We start from the raw sequence: 18391 nt of genomic DNA, 5'->3' as shown, positions 1-18391 counted from the left end.
TCTTTGTACAAAGCATATTGTAAAGCTGAAGTTTAATAGCCATTTTTTTGGTGAATGAGTCACAGGGAATACATGTTAGGAGACCAAGTACATTAATTCAAGGGACGTTCTCCGCACAAAGTATCAGAGAATGGGAGATGGAGGGAGAGTTTGGCATTTACTGACTGTATGTACAATTTCAATGAGTGTTCACTGAAGAAAGCATACAAATCTGGGGCTGAAAGTCACAGTAGAGAAGGTTTTAAATTTTAGTTTTCTTAAAATTGTATTTTTGTTTGCCTTGCTGCAGAGCCCACTGTTAACAAGTCATATTTAAGCCTAAAAGTAGTTGTTGCGTCGGCTCAGCCTCGTGCTGGACAACGCGGTGCCTTTACGATCTGGGTGTACAAGAGCATAATCAACCAATGAGAGGGAAGAGGCCAGTCTGACTCCGCCTTTCTGCTGCTGCACTCGGACGGGTGGACAAACATGCTCTTACATTGGCATCAACTGCTGGTTCTCTGCTCCTCCAACAGTGTTTGCAATATTTAAAAAAAGAATATTAATAAACAGACAGTTTTTTTTTAATTGGCCTACTTGTCTTTTGTTTAAAAATGTTTAAAAACATGTAAATAAAAATAGTGAAATACAAAGTTCTGGCATGAAACTAGATGGTGCAGAAAATACAGGTCCTTTTATCTAAAGGGCACAGCTGATTTGTTCCTACCATATCAATAGCCAATAAGCTTGCTGCTCAACCTTCAAATACTTGGTTATTTGCCTTAGCAGTGCAGTGCGCTTTCAGAAACCCTCCACCTTCCCCAGCTCCACCTGTATAGATCTGCTACAGGTAATTCATGTACTCTATATTGTACAGCAGCAATAAAAGCAATAATGTGGTGTATGTATTAGCAGCAGCAATAAAAGCAGCAGCGTAGCAGATCTATTCTGCCAAGACCAAACATACGACATTATTATACCCATTACCATGCCAATCACTCCGACAGTTGTCATGACAGAAGTGTTTTTAATGATTTAAATGTCTTTCCAAATGCTTCATGTGACGAGTTCCTCAAATTTCACTTAAGAATATGGTTTCACTTTGCTAATGCCAGATCCTGTTGTGAAAGTGCCCTCATCACAGTACAGTAGCATGATCTTGTTTCCCTGGTGGGTGACAGTCTCAGTTATTGTTCAACTGCACCTCTTTATTCCCGTAGTTCGAACCCTTCTCAATCTCGGTCTGTCCGATCATCCAGCGGATTCCAACTGACACTGAAAATAAAAGCAAAAATTGGTCAGCGCAACAGCCAGTCACAGTAGCATGCTCCATAACTAAACTAGGGCTACAAGCACTGTCTATATCATTCATTAGATCAGTGGTTCTCAATCAGGGGGCATCTGCAATCTTTTAAGGTGGACACATACATACATACATATATATATATATATATATATTATACAAATTATTTTAATAATGTTAAAATTCGAAAAAGGACTTTATCCCCCTCTAATTATGCATAGGGATGCATGATATATCGGCCACCATATCGGTATTTGCTGATATATGTTAATTTATGTAATCATTATCAGCCCGATAAGAAAATTTGGCCAATAAATAATGGATCTTTCCTTCAGCTGAGACACTTCAGATGCGTGCTGTTCGCCATGATGGTTTTGAATTGCTTGAAATATGATTGGAATCACTTCAAAAAAGGAAAATACAGTTAAGTGCAACATGTCTATCATATAGGCTACATAAAATGACAATGAGAAAATTAATTGTGTGTAATTTGATATGGTCATAATAAAGTTGGAAAACAAGCAGGTACGTCAATTACAGCAGAAATACTGAAAATGTTTATATGGAAGGGACTTCAAATATTGTGTCGGGCAATGGGTGTAATCGAGTCTAAAAGGTTGAGAACCGCTGCATTAGATCATTGTCATAATACTAACAGGGTTCCCACAGACACGGAAAACCTGGAAACATCAGGAAATTTTAAGCCTGTGATTTTGAAGCCTGGAGAAGTCATGGAAATTTTGTGAATGTGTATTTTTTTTATTATGTTAAACACTCCAAAATCAAGTAATGCTTGGCTATCATCTACAAAATCATTTTAAAACACCTTTTACTCAGTAATCATGAAAATTATTTGGTCAATAGGTGTGGGAACCCTGTATTAAGCAAAGGAGAAATGAAAGCTTAATTTAAACAAAATATCAATTATACATGATTTCTAATAGTATAACTGAGTCATGTAGGTCAAGATTTGTTTTTGTGTGCAATTGGTGTTTCAATAAAACTTTTACAGCTGAAATTAATCTTTAAAACTGTTCTCACACATGCTATGATATTTTATTTATCCATGCACTTATGAAGTGACCAGCATGCTGTAAATCCAGATAGAAATGGTTGATATACTTACTGCCATATAACCTAATAGGCCTCCTTTAAATATAGATATATATTTTATTTTTGAAAGAAAAAACAGATTGGAGGAAAATAGCAGCAGTATATAATTCCTTAGTTGCTGGACCACAAAAATATCTGCAGCAATTTTAAAGGTCTATTTCTTTATTTTGCTATTTGTTACACCAGCTTTTTTAATCAGTAGGAAATGCCCACGCCCTTATGCCAAGTACCTGCAAAACAGAAGACAAATGTACAGATGACGGTGGAGATGGACCCTGACAGCACCAGTTGCAGTAAGAGCCTGAAGAGAGGGTAGACCAGCAAACAGACCCAGAACAGCCAGTTGAGCAGGGCCCAAGGTCGGCGTGGGGGGCTCGTAATGGGACCCGGGAACCGGCCTGTCCGTGTGTAATGCTCTTGGAATTCATCCTGAGTGAGACAACACACACAAAAAATCCCTTAATTTCCATGTTCAACCCCGATTTCCCTAACTGTCCATGTTACTGTTCATGGGCAACTGCTTTACTAGTTTCTAGTTGACTGTGTCCTATTAATAAGCTAATAATAACTGAAATGCTAATACCAGCACCAGCACATTTAAATTCTGTCATTAATTATTCACCCTCATGTCGTTCCAAACCCGTAATACCTTCGTTCATCTTCGGAACACAAATAAAGATTTTTTTTAATTAAATCCTAGAGCTTTCTGAACCAGCCAAAGGCATCAAAGTAATTGCCCTTTTCAAGGCCCAGAAAGGTAGTAAAGACATCATTAAAATAGTCCATGTGACTACAGTGGTTCAACCTTAAGTTTATGACGCGACGAGAATACTTTGGTGTGCAAAACCAAAAGTAACGACTTTATTCAACAATTTCTTCTCTTCCGTGTCAGTCTCTGATGATGTTCACGTGAGCACCACAACGCATCAAGTGATGCTGGCGCCGGCCAATAAGAAAGCTCTCGGATTTCATCAAAAATATCTTAATTTGTGTTCCGAAGATGAACGAAGGTCTAACGGGTTTGGAACGACATGAGGGTTAGTAATTAATGACAGAATTTTAACAACTAAAACAACAACTATTTTAAAAATTAATTGAAATAAAATATTAGATAAAAAAAATAATGTTGCCTTGGCAACATACTGAAATAAAATTGTTCTACAAGTATACATAATTACTCAAACTAAAATAAAGCTAAAGAGAAAAAGTAAAAGATAAGGTGACAAAAAAATTTACCAATTATTGAAATAACAAAAATACAAAAAAAATAATATATGAATAATAATAATAAAAATGCTATCTAAATAACACTGACGAGCACAAAATCACCTCCAACTAAGGCAGGTAGTGCACTTACTTTTTCCTGATAGAGTTTGTGGAGCCAGGCCGCACATTCCGACTCCTCCTCTGGGATCAAATCCAGAGGAATTCGCCTAACAAACACAAGGAAATCCAAGATGGTTTATCTTGATCTCGCAAAGGACCTAAGGTCTTAACTCACAACACATTCATAAGTGAAACTTCAAACTAAAACATTTATAAATGATTATGGAGAATGATTGAACTCTGTTATAGCAGGAGACATAATCACAGAGCATTTCATGAACAACCTGTTGTTAAATATTGCAGAAGGGATGTGTTAAATTATTTTGAATGATTATTTCTGTCATTCTTACCTCACATACATATCAGCATGGTATTTTTTCCCGTTGAGCACCCCTAGTAAAGTTGGCGTTTCGTTGTTTCTGAAATTAAGTGTAGAATCGTACACAGCACTGACTACAGAGGAGACACAAAGCAAGTCAGAGAGCCAAATCCTTCTTAGTCAGAAAGACTTCTCGCATGTTGTGTATTTACAGTCATTTAAATAGCATCGTTGGAAGGTCAATAAAACTGCTGCTATGGGTTTGTCATTACTTAATGGTCAAGAAGCTCTCACCCTTTCCCCTGAGGTTCTGGACCGTGATAGAAAAGCCCTTGGTCCGAGGAAGAAGGTGATACTTGAGTTTGGGGAGACCTTTCTTCTCTGCCACCTCCATACTAATCTTGTGCTTCTTTTCTGTGAATCGTGTGCCCTCACAGTGCAGCAGGAACTATAGACGAATCAGAAAAATGAACATCAGCCACATAGGAGATATAACAAAGGACAGAACAGCTTAGTAAAAATACAGGATAAACCGCACTAACAGAGCAATCATACTAGAATTGTTTTAATCTAACCAAACCTGCCTTGGTGTATTTGTTAAGAGTTGGGTAATATTTCACAAACATATTGAATGTACTTTTCTTTTAGTGAATAATGAAAAAAAAATTTTTTTTACTTAAACTGTCATCACATGGAAAAAGTTGCCTGCATATTGTTCCGAAAAATCTCCTTTTGTGTTTCACAAAAATAACAGCATATGAGGTTTGAAACATGAGTAAATCATTTTTTGGGTGAACAGGTGAACTATTCCTTCAACTAATTGTGCGTTAAGAAACTGTGAAATCTGAAATGTAATACAATGTCATTGACACCGGAGTACAATGTGCAATAAGACTTTTTACAAATATACCCAAAAATGTTCTGGGTAATCACGAAGGTTGCGCAGGCTCTCCACTACTTTCTTGCGATCCACTTCCCAATTCCTATTGCAGAAGACAATCTCCAGGAAGTACCACATCCAGCCGATCACAGGAACAAAGGAAAGATCCTTTTTTGCCAACACCTTCGAACTCTGAAAACAGAATATGATAAAAATTTAAAATATTATGTGGCAGTACGACATATAGCCTATGTCTTATAACATCATGAAGATATTGAGTCTTAAAAATGAGTAATACTCATGTTTAAAAACATAATTCTCATTTAGAATCATCTGTTAACCCTTTATGAATGTTTTGCCAATCATTATTACATATTCAGGTCTTTAGCTACCCGGATCTATATCCAACACTGATGGATCTCTACCTTTCACGATAAAATAAAACTCTCCTGATATTAGAGTAACAATTACAGAAGAATAAAATAGAGCATATTTTGTTACCCTTTGGAGCTTGAAAGGGTTCAGTTTAAGCAGATGTTTTATACCATCATCACTGTCCTTGTCACAGCTCATTTCCCAGTACATTCAGCATCTGGCTCATATTCGCCATCTCAAACATATTATCAGAACTACCATTTTCAACATATTCAAAGTCAATATTTTGATTGCTTACAAATTCTTTACCAGATCCACCATCAAGTGACACTAATATCACTGATATTATATCTTCAAAAAGTTTTGGCTCAGGTAGATTTCCATATTTCAAATACAGTTTTCACATGTGCAATATATCTTGGGAGGTACCATCCAGCTTTCATCAGCTTTGCTGATGATACTTTCTATTCTTTTGTTTTCTGCCTGCGGTAACTCACTTCATCATTGTGTATCAGACATTTCCACCTTGTGAAATTACGGTGAATTGCACATATTAAGTCAATAAATATAAAAAATATATATATTAACACTGTTACACACCTCGTCGTTAGTGACCCAATAAAATTTTTACAAAAAAATTATGGGAAAACAGGCATTCTTTTATAATTTGTTTAGCTATAATGAATCAATTGAGGAATACTAAGACGGTTGATGTATAACTTAAATAAAGGAGGGTAGTGATATTGTATCGGGTCACTAAAGACCCGAGGTATGCGTTTAAAGGGTCAATGTGTGGGAAAGTGATTTTTTTTTTTTACCCCTAAAACACCAAATCTCTCACAGATGGTCCAGCCGGTCATAAAATCGATTTCAAAGTTATGATTGAGGACAACAATGGCGCTTTCTGTGCCATAGAGTGAACAGCTTTCCGGATCTGTGTAAAGTGTGCATTCTGTCCCAGACCACCACTCCAACAATGCCACCAATTCTGTCACACAAAAAAATATACAAAAAAAATTATAATGCATATATTCATAATGCAGAGTGAATTTACATAATTATGGATCTGCGGTAGTCCAACACGCTGATCATTTGTGTATTTATGTAAATAAACATCAAAGCAATTTGCAGTTTACAATAATATGCACTTCCTGTTTTGTTACCCTCATTGCAACATTGAGGTTTTCAAACAGGAAATAATGGTTTCAGGTGGTGTGTATCCATTTGCTAAATTGTACAATACAATCTGTCTTAACCAGGAAAGACATGATAATCATGATCTCCATGACTGTGACACATTTATTGATACTCTTTTATGTGATTTGTTCACTTCATGCAGGACAGTATGTCTTTTTTCAGTGAGGATAATAATAATAAATAAACACTGGAAACTTGTCAAATCATGCTTGGTTAGGACAGTCTCTTTCTTTGGGAGGTGAACCCACAGGTGACAGCTTTGCAGGACTTACGACTGGAAATGGAATAGCCCAATCTGCAGTTGATCTTGCGAGCGAGCTGCTTGTTAATGGGCCACAGTGGTAGAGTACAGAGCTGCAGCAGGTTGATGATAACCCCACTGACCAGGAACACATAACAGATAATGAGATGGCACAGCAACTGAGTTTTCAGCACTTTAATGATTCCCATCCTTATCCTGTAGTCTTGACTTCACCTGTCCCAACAAAACCCTGTGCAGAGAGAGAGAGAAAAACAGATTAATTAACTTGTCATATTAACCAGAAGAATGCTTTTTATAAATAAAGCTGGATGGTACCTCCCAAGATATATTGCACATGTGAAAACTGTATTTGAAATATGGAAATCTACCTGAGCCAATATTCAAATTGCATGGTTGCAACAAACAGGAATTAAGTTCCTGTTTTGTTGTTGTTGTCGGTTTCTTTTTCCGCATGAACTCAAATGTTGTAGACATTTTAAATAGTTTAGTTATTCTATATTCAATGCGTGTGTTTTTTTTTCTTCAAACATCTACATTTCCCAAAGGCTATTTGTATGGTCCTGGATAGTTCACCAAAAAAGGAAAAGTGTCATTATTTATTCTCCTGCCAGTTCTTCCAAACCAATATGCTGTTGTTGTTTTCAGTGAAGTAAAAAAAGTTAAGATTTGTAACAAACACAGACAATAAAAAAAGCACTATAAAAGTGGTCCATTTTGACTCAAGAATCTGTGTGACCAAATCATTAAGCCAGCAAACCTTTTTTCTGATAAAAAATAAACCGCCAGAAACTTTCGGTTTGTGGTTCGGTTTGTTTGTTTTGGTTACTTACCAAGTTAATAAAATCCCTTAAAAGATGTCTAGCACAGACATCTCTTTCTTGCTATGTGTGGGGATGCTCCATTTTCAAGAGTAAACAGTTCATTCAAAAGCAATGTTTGCATGAAAACTGAGGAGAATATTAGGATAACACAAAGAGCAAGATGAATCCCATCCCTATCATTGTTGCAAGCTCTTACACATGAAAGTCTCTCAGGACACATGCCAATGGCTGAAACAGAAATGTCACATTTATGGGGTTGTATGTCAACTGTGTGTTTTGGTTATGCTATTGGTGACAGAAAAAAGTGTGAACTTTGAATCAAATAGTGTTAACATTACAAATATTTGCGGTCAAACGTGTAGAAATGTACCAGATTATTTGTTTAATTTATAAAATGTAAAAACTTCTTTGCATTAGTTCCAGTGACTCAAATCTTTTGAATCGGTTCATTGATGAGACTAATTCAAATTCAGTCACTGATTTAAACCTTTGAGGAGGATCCCCCATTAAATAAGTATAGCTACCTGGCAACAAATGATTATTGTGCGTTAAAGGATTAGTTTACCCAAAAATAATTGTTGTTATAATTATGGTTGAAAGAAGCAACCATAATTTAGTTATAACTATTGGTTAAAAGAAGAAATTGTCATATACTATGGCTTAATTGTGGGTATTAGCTTAAGTTATGGGATAATTTTCATTTTTGGGTGAAGTAGCACTTTAAGTGAGTAATTGAATACAGAGTGACTGAAACATAATCATTCAGAAAGGAGAATTATTATTTTTTTACAATAACAACAACAACACAATTATTAATAAAATATCAAATAAATTATTCATTTCGAAATTCCGAATATCGACTCAAAACACCGTTTATAGATAGGCCTAATTGAGAGGGCGTGTACGTTCAGTAGATTCAACCCGATTAAACCAATGTAAGCAAGTATAGGTCCTGAAAGCTATAGTTGGATAGTCAGTCTCTTAATTGAGCAAACATCACGAGATTCAAAAGCGAGAGAGAGAGTGAACGAAAATTGTGAGTCAGTGTCACTGCATAGAATTCGACGAAAACGATTCGTTCACAAAAAGCTAGGTTAACCCCCACCCCACCAAAAAGAGAGAGAGAGAGAGGGAGAGAGAGAGAAAGAGAAAGAGAGAGAGAGAGAGACCGAGACCGCTAATCTGTTCTGTAAAGGTTTTGTTAACAGTCACTAAGGTGCGCCTTGGAGAACCAGTTCAACCCCCGAACCGCAAACTTAAACCCACCAGCAGCAGGTAGGCTACAGATGTCAGTTAACCAACAAAAAAAGTATCTTTCTATTTTTAAAGAACTGACTCGGTTAGAAACATCTGATGTACATTCACAGTAGCCTATATTTGTTACAGTATCAAATAAAACTTTTATATTTCTGTATTTCAGTTAAAAGTTTAATTTTGTTTGCATTGAGCATCCAGAGTGAACAGACAGACACTGAGAACATCGAGCACATGTGGATCGCAGCAAAGAACAGCACTTTTTCTTTAAACAGAAGACAAAAACCGCTGTTGTGTTAGAATTACCTTTTGTCCCTTGCTCGCGCGGTTAGTAGTAGAGCAGCCGTCTCATCATATGGTGATGATTAGGGAGCGCGTGAGAGATGTGAATCTGAAGGATGTTTAAGTTGGACGGGCTGATGTTAGTTTTCAAGGTTGGTATATTGAGCTGAATATGAGAAAGACCACACCCAGGCACCAAGACGAGACGCTGCCTGTGTGTGCGAAGACTGACTCAAGCGCTGGAACGTGGCCATGACTTCAGAAGGTCATTATGTCATTTCCTCTGCTCTTTCCAAGGCCAACACACTGCTTCACACTGTTCACTTTGACCGGCAGATGAACATAATTGCCAAGCACGTTGGTAACAAAAGGGCATCACTATGTGGTGTAGCCTACTATTTATACTTATATTTATTTTAACACACACCATAGTTCTTATTTACATTCCCCTGCATTTGCAACATACAGATGGGTCAATGACATGACGTCCATATTTTTGTCCAAGTGCATTATTTCGTTTAAAAATACTTTGATAAATTCATGACATAAATCACTTTATTATATAACACCTATTTAGTTTTAAATTATTTTAGTATATTTAAATAAAAAAATTTTTTTTGTTATCTGCAAAATGTCAGGTGGTGCAACTGTCTGAACAAATGAACAGACTATAGGGAAACTATTTAAAAATGGTGTCTTATAAAATAAAAAATAAATACTATGGCATCATTTTAGGCTCAAAACCTTTCATATAATTTTTTTTTCTTCAAATAAATCTCAGCAGTTTTAAAGCTGTTGAGTTAATTGAAAAACTTTAGTCCAGCAATCTGTATAGGCCTATATTCTCAAATTTCAAGGTGGCACAACTTCAAACATAGCTCTTTTATTATGAATTGACAAGGTAATAATAGTAAACATTTAATGAATCATCCAAAGGCTAGAGCTCTCTCAAATACTGGTAAAAAACAGCCGATTTCAAGTATGGGTAGGTTGGTACACTCTCCATGTCAGGTGGTACAAGTATGTAAATATATACAAACCATTATTTGGCTGTACCGCCTGATGTAAAATGCCACAAAATTAATGTAAACACTTTCAATTTTATTTAACAATTGAAACTTATTCAAACACATTGTTCATGACTCAAAAATATATATCCATTGCATAATTAAAAAAAAAAACTTTTATGAAGCTTTATTTGTCAATGACCCATACACACATATTGTCTATTTTGTATTTTTATATTTTAATTTTGTATTCACTTAATTCTATTTTTTATTATCTGTCTTGTCGCTGTCATTCTGTGTGGAATCTCCTTTCTGTGTAAACATACTTGGTAATAAAGCTATTTCTGTACAATCTCAATCATCAGAACAATTGCGCTCTCTACTGGATATGAAGGGCTACGCTGGGCTTTATTTCAGAGACAGAAGACTCTCTTCTTTTTTTTTAAATGAGAGAAACATAAAGGAATGTTTTCTGTGGAGAGAAACACTTTATAGAATATTAGTAGATATACATTTTGCAATAGAGAAAGAATCAACATGCTTTTTTTTCTAACAAAAAAGCCTTGTAACACAGCTGTCAGAATTTGTATTCAGGCACAATGATGACCTAAATATTAGTACAGAGATGAAACCTAAAAAAATACTTCCTGTTTGTCACATTCGATTCTACAAAAGTATAAACTGTCATCAAACACCGCCAACCAGGACATTTATTTAATACGATACAGTGAATCCCACGAAACAAAGATTCAATGATTGCACTATTGAAAGCTCTACGTGAATACTGAGGTCCACTTTCCACTCAAAGCTCTTGGCTTTACTTTCCTTGCAAGCATCAAAAGACCTGCTATAACATGAAAATACATTTTACAATTTATTCAGTGATCCAAAAACCATGTGGAAAGGCTATTTAAGTGAGACAGATGACAGAAATAGCTCTTCACTAGAAGGGAAATTAAACCAATCTTTGCCTGCCATTATTCTGGATAATAGACTATTCAGATTAAATTGGCTGCTTATGGAACTAGTAAATTCACAATATGTGTTGCAACCAAATGAAAAATGTATTGTAGACAGAGAAGCAAAAGGGCCCAATCACTGAATCCCAGTGGGCGAAGAAACGGCCCTGCATGGTGCAGATGTGAAAATGGCATGCCCATTTATGCCAGCTTTGAGAGCAATTTGTGGTTGATGGTTTAGAATGAAGACCCAGGAGAAATATGATGGAAGTTACCAAGGATGCCCAATCTGATGTAAGCAATTACTGAGGTTATCTGAAGCCTGGTGGGACTGCAGAGATGAGCAGAAGATCAGAGAATAGCCTCTTGAGAAGATAGGATTGAAATGCATGCAAAACGATTAGTCTATATTTATCATGCTGCATAATAATATAGTTAAATTATTTTTAGAGCAAGCAAATACAGACATGGTAGCCTGAAAATATTTGGGTCGAAGTTAATCTAAAAGTGGCATGCAGCATCCAAAATATTATGTTTTCATACAAGATACAAACTAATTAAAATATGTAATTGTAGACATTATTTGAGTCCTAATTTGTTGTTAACGAGTTTGTTTGCCCATAAAATCTTTAGGATAATAGGTTAAACTTATTTGGCTTGCTGTCCACTGAAGATGGGCTCGATGAAGCAGCTTCAACTCGAGCTCTGATATACCCCCCCAGTGGCTAAATGTAGGATATGATAAATGAAGGGCAAGTACCTAAGTTGAAGGGTGGAGGGATACTGGAACAGCTGATGATAGAGAGAGGTAAGTGGCTGCTTATATACTCAGGCTGTTGATTGAAAGATTAGATTGGCTCACTCCTCCCAAACTTACGTTTAGGAACATGAAAAGAGCAATAAATCAGGTTTCTGAGACATTTTAGAAGTAAGCTATTTGATGACTTTGCTTTTTTAAAGCTGTATGGGAGCTTATTCTGACACTTAATTATTGGAGAAAAATCATTTAAGAAATATTTTAATGAATTACTTTAGGCCTGCTATTTATACACGTATGTAAAAAAAAAAAAAAAAAAAGCTTTAACTAAAAAAAGTTAATAAAAAATGTAACGATAAATTACGAGATTATTTACTTATGAATACACTTGTGCAAGTGTATGAATTACTTATGAATACACTTGTTTCTTAAAATATTATTGAGTAGCACAAATGGACCCTTTACTGCCTTTTTTAAGTTTAAAAAATGGTTTCGTAATCACCGAAAATACAAATATTCAGTTGTTATCTCAGCGTAAACAGCGGCTCACGCGCCTTCCTCGCGCTATTGGTTGAGGGGAACTTCCGTCTGATACCGGAAATGGACGTGGCAAGCCAAGCTCCTGTTTTAACTCATGTCAAACTATCAGTAGTCAGTAATCTATTAGATCTCACTGATTACCTGCAGTAGTTGCGTTTCTGACCCTTCATTCCCATCTGTCTCTTTCTGATGTCCGGATAGCGCTCTCGGAGGCTCAGCGGGGGCGATGGGGGTGTTTTGGCGATGGTTTTGGGGCTTGATTTGGTTTGGAGTATCTGCAAATCGTGCAGGATCTCCTGTGTTTTCTGATGAGATCCCCTTCAAAATCAAATGGCCCGGATCAGACTTCACCCTGGTGAGTACAAACATCTAATAAACTCATATATTTAGCACGACAGCCTAACATATGCTGTTTGTTTAATTGTCAGTTTGTTGGTTAAGGTCGCTTCATAACAGCTGGACGTGTCCTGTTTTGAACTGTCTTGTAGTGTGTTAAAGGGATAGTTCACCCCAAAATGAACATTTTGTCACCATTTACTCACCTTCATGTTGTTCCAATCCTGTTTGAGTTTCTCTCTTCTGCTGAACACAAAAGAAGGTATTTTTTAAAGAATGTTGGTAACCAGACAGTTGAAGGCACACATTGACTTCCATAGTGCCATCAACTGTCTGGATACCAAAAGAATGAAAGAAACCCCTACAGGTTTGGAACAACTTGAGGACGAGTAAATGATTAAGCATTATGTTGTATTAAAGTATATGAATTGCAAGTAGAGCTGTCTGGTTTATTTCTCTGGTACTGTGGGCATGGATTTTGTTATTGATTTTTGCAGAAGTTAAATATGCAATAATATCCCTTTTCATTACACAGTCAACATCTGGAGGCCTGTACAGAAAAGATAACTATGTTATCATGACAACTGCGGAAAAAGAAAAGTACAAGTGTTTATTGCCATCTTTGTCCAGCAATCACGAGGTGTGGTTATGCATGGTGGATTTTTAAATTACAATTATCTTGAGCTATTCTATGTATCATCTAGTTTAGTTTTATTTTACTTAATTTGATCAATTTCTTTGAAGGGTGATGCGAAGGAGTATAGCGGACCGAGTCCAGCCATGCTACTGGAGCCGTTATTCAAACAGAGCAGCTGCTCCTACAGAGTGAGTTTCAGTTCTCACTTTCTGTATATCCGAGTCTGACTTTATAAATATGCTTGACTCTCACATAATGTCTAGGTCACATTTCACCCCAAAATAAGAAAAAGATTGTATTTTTGCTTAAAGAGAATTGAGCTTGTTTTTACAAATGTTTGAATAAATCAACAAAATAAGATATTATGTTGCTTTGGTTTTGTTGATCTTTTCCTAGTTATATGAGGTACTTTTATTGTGGCCACAATTCGGCCTTCTGACAGGCTCATCACCATGTGTGTCTTGCAGATCGAGTCATACTGGACATATGAAGTGTGCCATGGGAAGCATGTACGGCAGTACCATGAGGAGAAGGAGACGGGGCAGGTAAAACCACTGTTTTTGATGTGTTCTGTTAAAGAACATGGCAGATCCTTAAAGTGTTTCTTGTATTATGTTTATGAATGCATATGTTACCACTCAATTTTGTGAAAGACGTCTAAAACTCACCAAGGCTGCATTTATTTGATCTAAAATACAGTAAGAACAGTAATATTGTGAAATGTGTTCTATTTTAATACATCTTAAAATGTCATTTATTTATATCCTTCAGATATCATTCTAAATATGCTGATTTGGTGAATAATAAACATTTATTATTACCGTAGTATCAATCATATCTATAAAAACATTATTTTTTTTTTTTTGTGAAACGATTTACGATCCCGTTTGATCAATTTAATGCATCCTTGACCCCAATCTTTTGAATGGTAGATTATTTGTAGTATTTTAAGATATTTCTGAGTAATATAAATATTTCAGTGGTCTTATTAGTCTCTGGTCCCTCAGAAGATCAACGTTCAGGAATACTATCTGGGGACCATGAATAAAAAAGAGAGTGCAGGTTGGGCAATTTTTAATTTTTTTACTTTACATGTTCTGTCAATTGTTTAATGTTTTTTTTATCTGTTCCTTAGAATCAGAAACTGATAAATCTGAAGACTCTGAAGCATCAAACACAGACACAGAGGTTTGTCACTGTTAGATATGCAGATAGGAAATGTGTGACATGAGTTTTTTTTTTTTTTTAACTCTCTGTGGGTTCCCAGGTGCCAACGAAGAATATAGAGGGTCAGCTCACTCCATACTTTCCTGTAGAGATGGGGCATGGGACTGAATGCTCTGTGAGACAGAATAATCCTCGCACTTCTACAGTTTTGTACGTCTGCCACCCGGAGGCGAAGCATGAGATCCTCACAATCGCTGAGGTTGTCAGCTGTCAGTATGAAGTGGTGGTGCTCACACCTCTCCTCTGTCCTCACCCCAATTACAGGTACACACACACACACACACACACACACACATACACTCACACACTCAGCTCAATCAAGATTTCGGTGTCATCACATGGACAAACTATCACATAAAATATGATAACGTCATAAGGCTTGTTCTCAAAGAATCAAATGAAAAAGTGAAACATCATTTGAAAGACGATGGAACACAGAAAGTCAAGTATGATTATATTTCCCTCACTTACAATGTACTTTGAAAAGCAAAATAATAATAGTACAATACATACTATATATACATACACACACAAAGTTCACATAGTTTTTTCCAACAAAATAAGGAAATATAAATAAAAAAGAATATAATTCCAATAAAATATATAATATGATAATGTCATAAATCCTGTTCTCACCAGGAAACAAAGGAACAAGTGAAGCTAATCACAGACAAGAAGTCTTTTCATAAAGCACGTACAAATGCTTTAATGCAAGACAAACCCATTTAACACTATTTTTAATCACTTTAATTCAAAATGCGACCTATATGATGATCTAGATTTCACTCGTTGTTATGTGTTCTAGCTTTTATATGTTCATCGTGCTCTGAGACCCACAATATTAGTTTTGACTGAAAGTGTTGTTCGTGGTGAGTAAATTTGTAGTCCTTTGACACATTTCTCCTCAGGTTCAAGTCCTCCCCAGTGAACGACATCTTTTGTCAGGCTCTGGGTGGTTCCCCTCTCAGACCTCAGAGTCTGTCCCAGCTGGATCGTGAACAGGAAGAGCTGCTCAAACCACCGTTCAGCTCAAACATCGAACGGGACTTGAGGGGATCCAGGGTGAGTCTGGACCTGCCCTTTATCTTCTGCATTTACACCAACCCACTTAAGGAATATGGGGTGGTAATGAATAATTGCCACTATAAATAGTTTCAAAAAGACTCTTCAAGTTGGTCTGTATTAAAGGACATTAACAATTATATGAAAAAAGTTGTATGAACAAAAAATCTTTATGTAAAAATAATAATCTCTCTCTGTCTCCTTTGCTAAGGAGGACAAACCTCCAGTGAAGGAAGAGGCGTATACCTCTACCCATAAGCCCCTGACAGTGGGCGGTCAAGCCCAGGTCACCGTTGGCACCACTCACATCTCTCGTCTAACTGATGAACAGCTGATCAAGGAGTTCCTGAGCGGCTCGTACTGTCTGCACGGGGTGAGGATGGATAGATTTCTCTTCTGTTTCTGTTGATCTTTTAGTTGGGTTCCCAGCTCAACATATTTTTGTTTGTCTAGGGGGTTGGATGGTGGAAGTATGAATTTTGTTATGGAAAACATGTACACCAGTATCATGAGGTAAGAGTTGTGAAATCATTGAATTATTTACAAATTATAGCAGTTTCCAGTATAGTGTAAATGTTTGGATTATGAGAGATGGTAAATAGTATGTTGTGCTTTTGGTTGAAGGATAAAGAGCAAGGGAAGAACATTGTGGTGGTGGGCAGCTGGAACACTGAGGATCATATGAACTGGGCCAAGAAGAACGTGGCACGATCTTATCATTTGAAAGACGATGGAGTGCAGAAAGTCAAGTATGACACACACACACACACACACACACACACACACACACACACACGCGCGCGCATATATATTGCCATTCAAAAGTTAGGGGTATTTTTTATAATGTTTTTAAAAGAACTCTCATGCTCACGAAGGCTGTATTTGATTGATAAAGTATATAGCAAAAGCAGTAATATTGTGAAATATTATTACAATTTAAAATAACTAATATATTTCAACATACTTTATTCCTTATTTCAGTCTTCAGTGTCACATGATCCTTCAGTAATTGTTCTAATATGTTGATTTGCTTCTTAAGAAACATTTCTTATTAAAATGTTGAAAACGGTTGTGCTGCTTCATATTTTGTGGAAACAATCATACTTTTTTTTTTTTCAGTTTAGAAAAAACTATTACAAATGTCTTACCGTCACTTTTGATCAATTTAATGCAACCTTGCTGAATAAGTATTGATTTCTTAAACAAAAAAAAAGTATCTCCAACATATACTGTGTGTGTGTGTATGTATATATATATATATATATGTATGTATAATGTTACAGATTTGAATAATTCATGCATGTTGTTTTGCTGATACCTCAGGATCGTTTCTCACTTCTATGGCCATGGAGATGTTTGCGACCTAACAGGGAATCCGAGACAGGTTGTAGTCAAGCTTAAGTGAGTCACCCACACTTCATGATGCCATGTGATTTTCCGGTTTTGTGAATGCCACCACTAACACCTACCCGTTCTGTCTCAGGTGTAAGGAGTCAGACTCTCCTCATGCTGTTACAGTTTACATGCTGGAACCTCAGACCTGTCAGTATATTCTTGGGGTGAGTGGCAAACTGAATTTTGTATAATTATGCTGCCCTAGATGTTTCCAGTGATGAGCACTTTGTGTTTTGATTATCAATGCTAATGTTACAAAAAGAGATTGTTTCATTTGAATAACCCTTATCCTGGTTATCATTCTACCACAGGTTGAGTCTCCTGTAATATGCAAGATCTTGGACACTGCAGATGAAAATGGATTTCTTTCAATCCCTAGCTAGCCTGCATGATTGGTAACGAGATGGAGGAATAAACAGTTGCTTTGAAGAAGAGGGAGATATAAAGTCTGGTTCAATAGATCATGAAGATTACATGGACATGCTGAACCTCAGACCTCAACCTTTTGAGAAAGTCCCTCACTGACTGCACTTTCTTTTGTGAAGATTAAAGGAGATTTAGTGACACTTTTAAACCTGGAGATGCAGCTAGGACTGAATTCTCAATATTTTATTGACAAATCTCAAACCTGGTGAAGAATATTTTTTGTTTGGCCTTTTTTTCATGCTTTGTAACATTTAGATGGCTGGCGGCAGTTCTCTAAAATCTAATCAAATCATTAATTTGTTCTTTTAATCAATTGATATACAAGATGGTCAGCTGTTTTAAGTATACATTATTTATTTTGTCCAACTTCCCATTGACACTGTGCAGCTGGAGATGTTATTATCAAGTTTTTAAAAGTGATTAAAGTCATTGTTCAACGCAAACTGCAAGGGAAATACCGGTACACTATCTTATATGCAAAGGAAATTGAATGTAATTAAACTGTTTTTTTGGGGAAATCAAGGGTCAGTGAGTTATGTACAGTATTTTGATTACCCTCACTTAAATGTAATCACTCGTGTGTTTCTAAGATTTCTTCTAGTAACTTTCACTTAGTGTACATAGTATTTGGTGAGGGCTCTTCTAACACATTTATATCAAGACAGATTATTTCATTGCATTGACTGCAATGCTGGTTGTTACTAAGCATGCACATGTTTAGTTGAATAAAATATGATTTCAAGTCATTTCAGAAGATTTATACTCCCATATAAACATATTACTGAATACTCTTAGTATTTATCTCAAGGTACATTTACTTGAGAAGCATAATGATTTATTTATATTTAAAACAAGATTTTTGTACGTTTGCTAATGAGGCAAGAAAAATAAACCTTGAGAAAACGAGTTGGCAGATATTTCTTGATATTTTTTT

At 36.1% G+C, this 18391-nt stretch overlaps 2 protein-coding genes across 8 annotated transcripts; one reads left to right on the top strand and one right to left on the bottom strand.

The window, feature by feature from the left end:
* Positions 1-565: 565 nt before the first annotated feature.
* On the bottom strand, positions 566-9485 carry agpat4 (1-acylglycerol-3-phosphate O-acyltransferase 4 (lysophosphatidic acid acyltransferase, delta)). The gene is made up of 9 exons (XM_079635262.1): positions 9136-9485; positions 6765-6983; positions 6114-6283; positions 4951-5112; positions 4335-4488; positions 4072-4174; positions 3753-3828; positions 2626-2824; positions 566-1254 (listed from the first exon to the last, which is right to left on the bottom strand). The coding sequence occupies exons 2-9, from the start codon at positions 6940-6942 to the stop codon at positions 1163-1165; spliced, it is 1134 nt and encodes a 377-aa protein (XP_079491388.1). The 5' UTR covers positions 6943-6983; positions 9136-9485; the 3' UTR covers positions 566-1162.
* On the top strand, positions 8555-18203 carry erlec1 (endoplasmic reticulum lectin 1). Of its 7 annotated transcripts, none has more exons than XM_079635252.1 (15): positions 8555-8850; positions 12576-12729; positions 13246-13350; positions 13455-13535; positions 13815-13892; positions 14355-14409; positions 14483-14535; positions 14615-14838; positions 15483-15636; positions 15848-16009; positions 16090-16149; positions 16261-16385; positions 16960-17037; positions 17120-17195; positions 17343-18203. In XM_079635252.1, exons 2-15 carry the CDS (start codon positions 12601-12603, stop codon positions 17412-17414), a joined length of 1452 nt encoding a protein of 483 aa, XP_079491378.1. In that variant the 5' UTR covers positions 8555-8850; positions 12576-12600; the 3' UTR covers positions 17415-18203. The 7 variants fall into 7 exon arrangements, with proteins under 7 accessions (XP_079491378.1, XP_079491376.1, XP_079491381.1 ...); XM_079635250.1 differs by lacking the exon at positions 8555-8850 and adding an exon at positions 11744-11885; XM_079635255.1 differs by lacking the exon at positions 8555-8850 and adding an exon at positions 11854-11885 and having other exon boundaries at positions 14358-14409.
* Positions 18204-18391: the final 188 nt, after the last annotated feature.

The sequence above is a fragment of the Phoxinus phoxinus genome (genome assembly GCF_949152265.1).
Source record: "Phoxinus phoxinus genome assembly, chromosome: 14".
Taxonomy (NCBI): Eukaryota; Metazoa; Chordata; class Actinopteri; order Cypriniformes; family Leuciscidae; genus Phoxinus; species Phoxinus phoxinus.
Note: the sequence above shows the minus strand (reverse complement) of the source record. Positions and strands in the feature narration are given on the sequence as shown.

Coding starts and splice junctions, on each gene's coding strand:
- agpat4 (XM_079635262.1), bottom strand. CDS start 6,942: ATGGGAATCATTAAAGTGCTGAAAACTCAGTTGCTGTGCCATCTCATT. Junction 6,284..6,764: donor GGGCTATTCCATTTCCAGTC/GTAAGTCCTGCA, acceptor TTTGTGTGACAG/AATTGGTGGCATTGTTGGAG. Junction 1,255..2,625: donor ATTTGTCTTCTGTTTTGCAG/GTACTTGGCATA, acceptor TTTTATTTTCAG/TGTCAGTTGGAATCCGCTGG.
- erlec1 (XM_079635249.1), top strand. Junction 13,536..13,814: donor AGAGCAGCTGCTCCTACAGA/GTGAGTTTCAGT, acceptor TGTGTCTTGCAG/ATCGAGTCATACTGGACATA. Junction 16,010..16,089: donor GCTCGTACTGTCTGCACGGG/GTGAGGATGGAT, acceptor TTGTTTGTCTAG/GGGGTTGGATGGTGGAAGTA.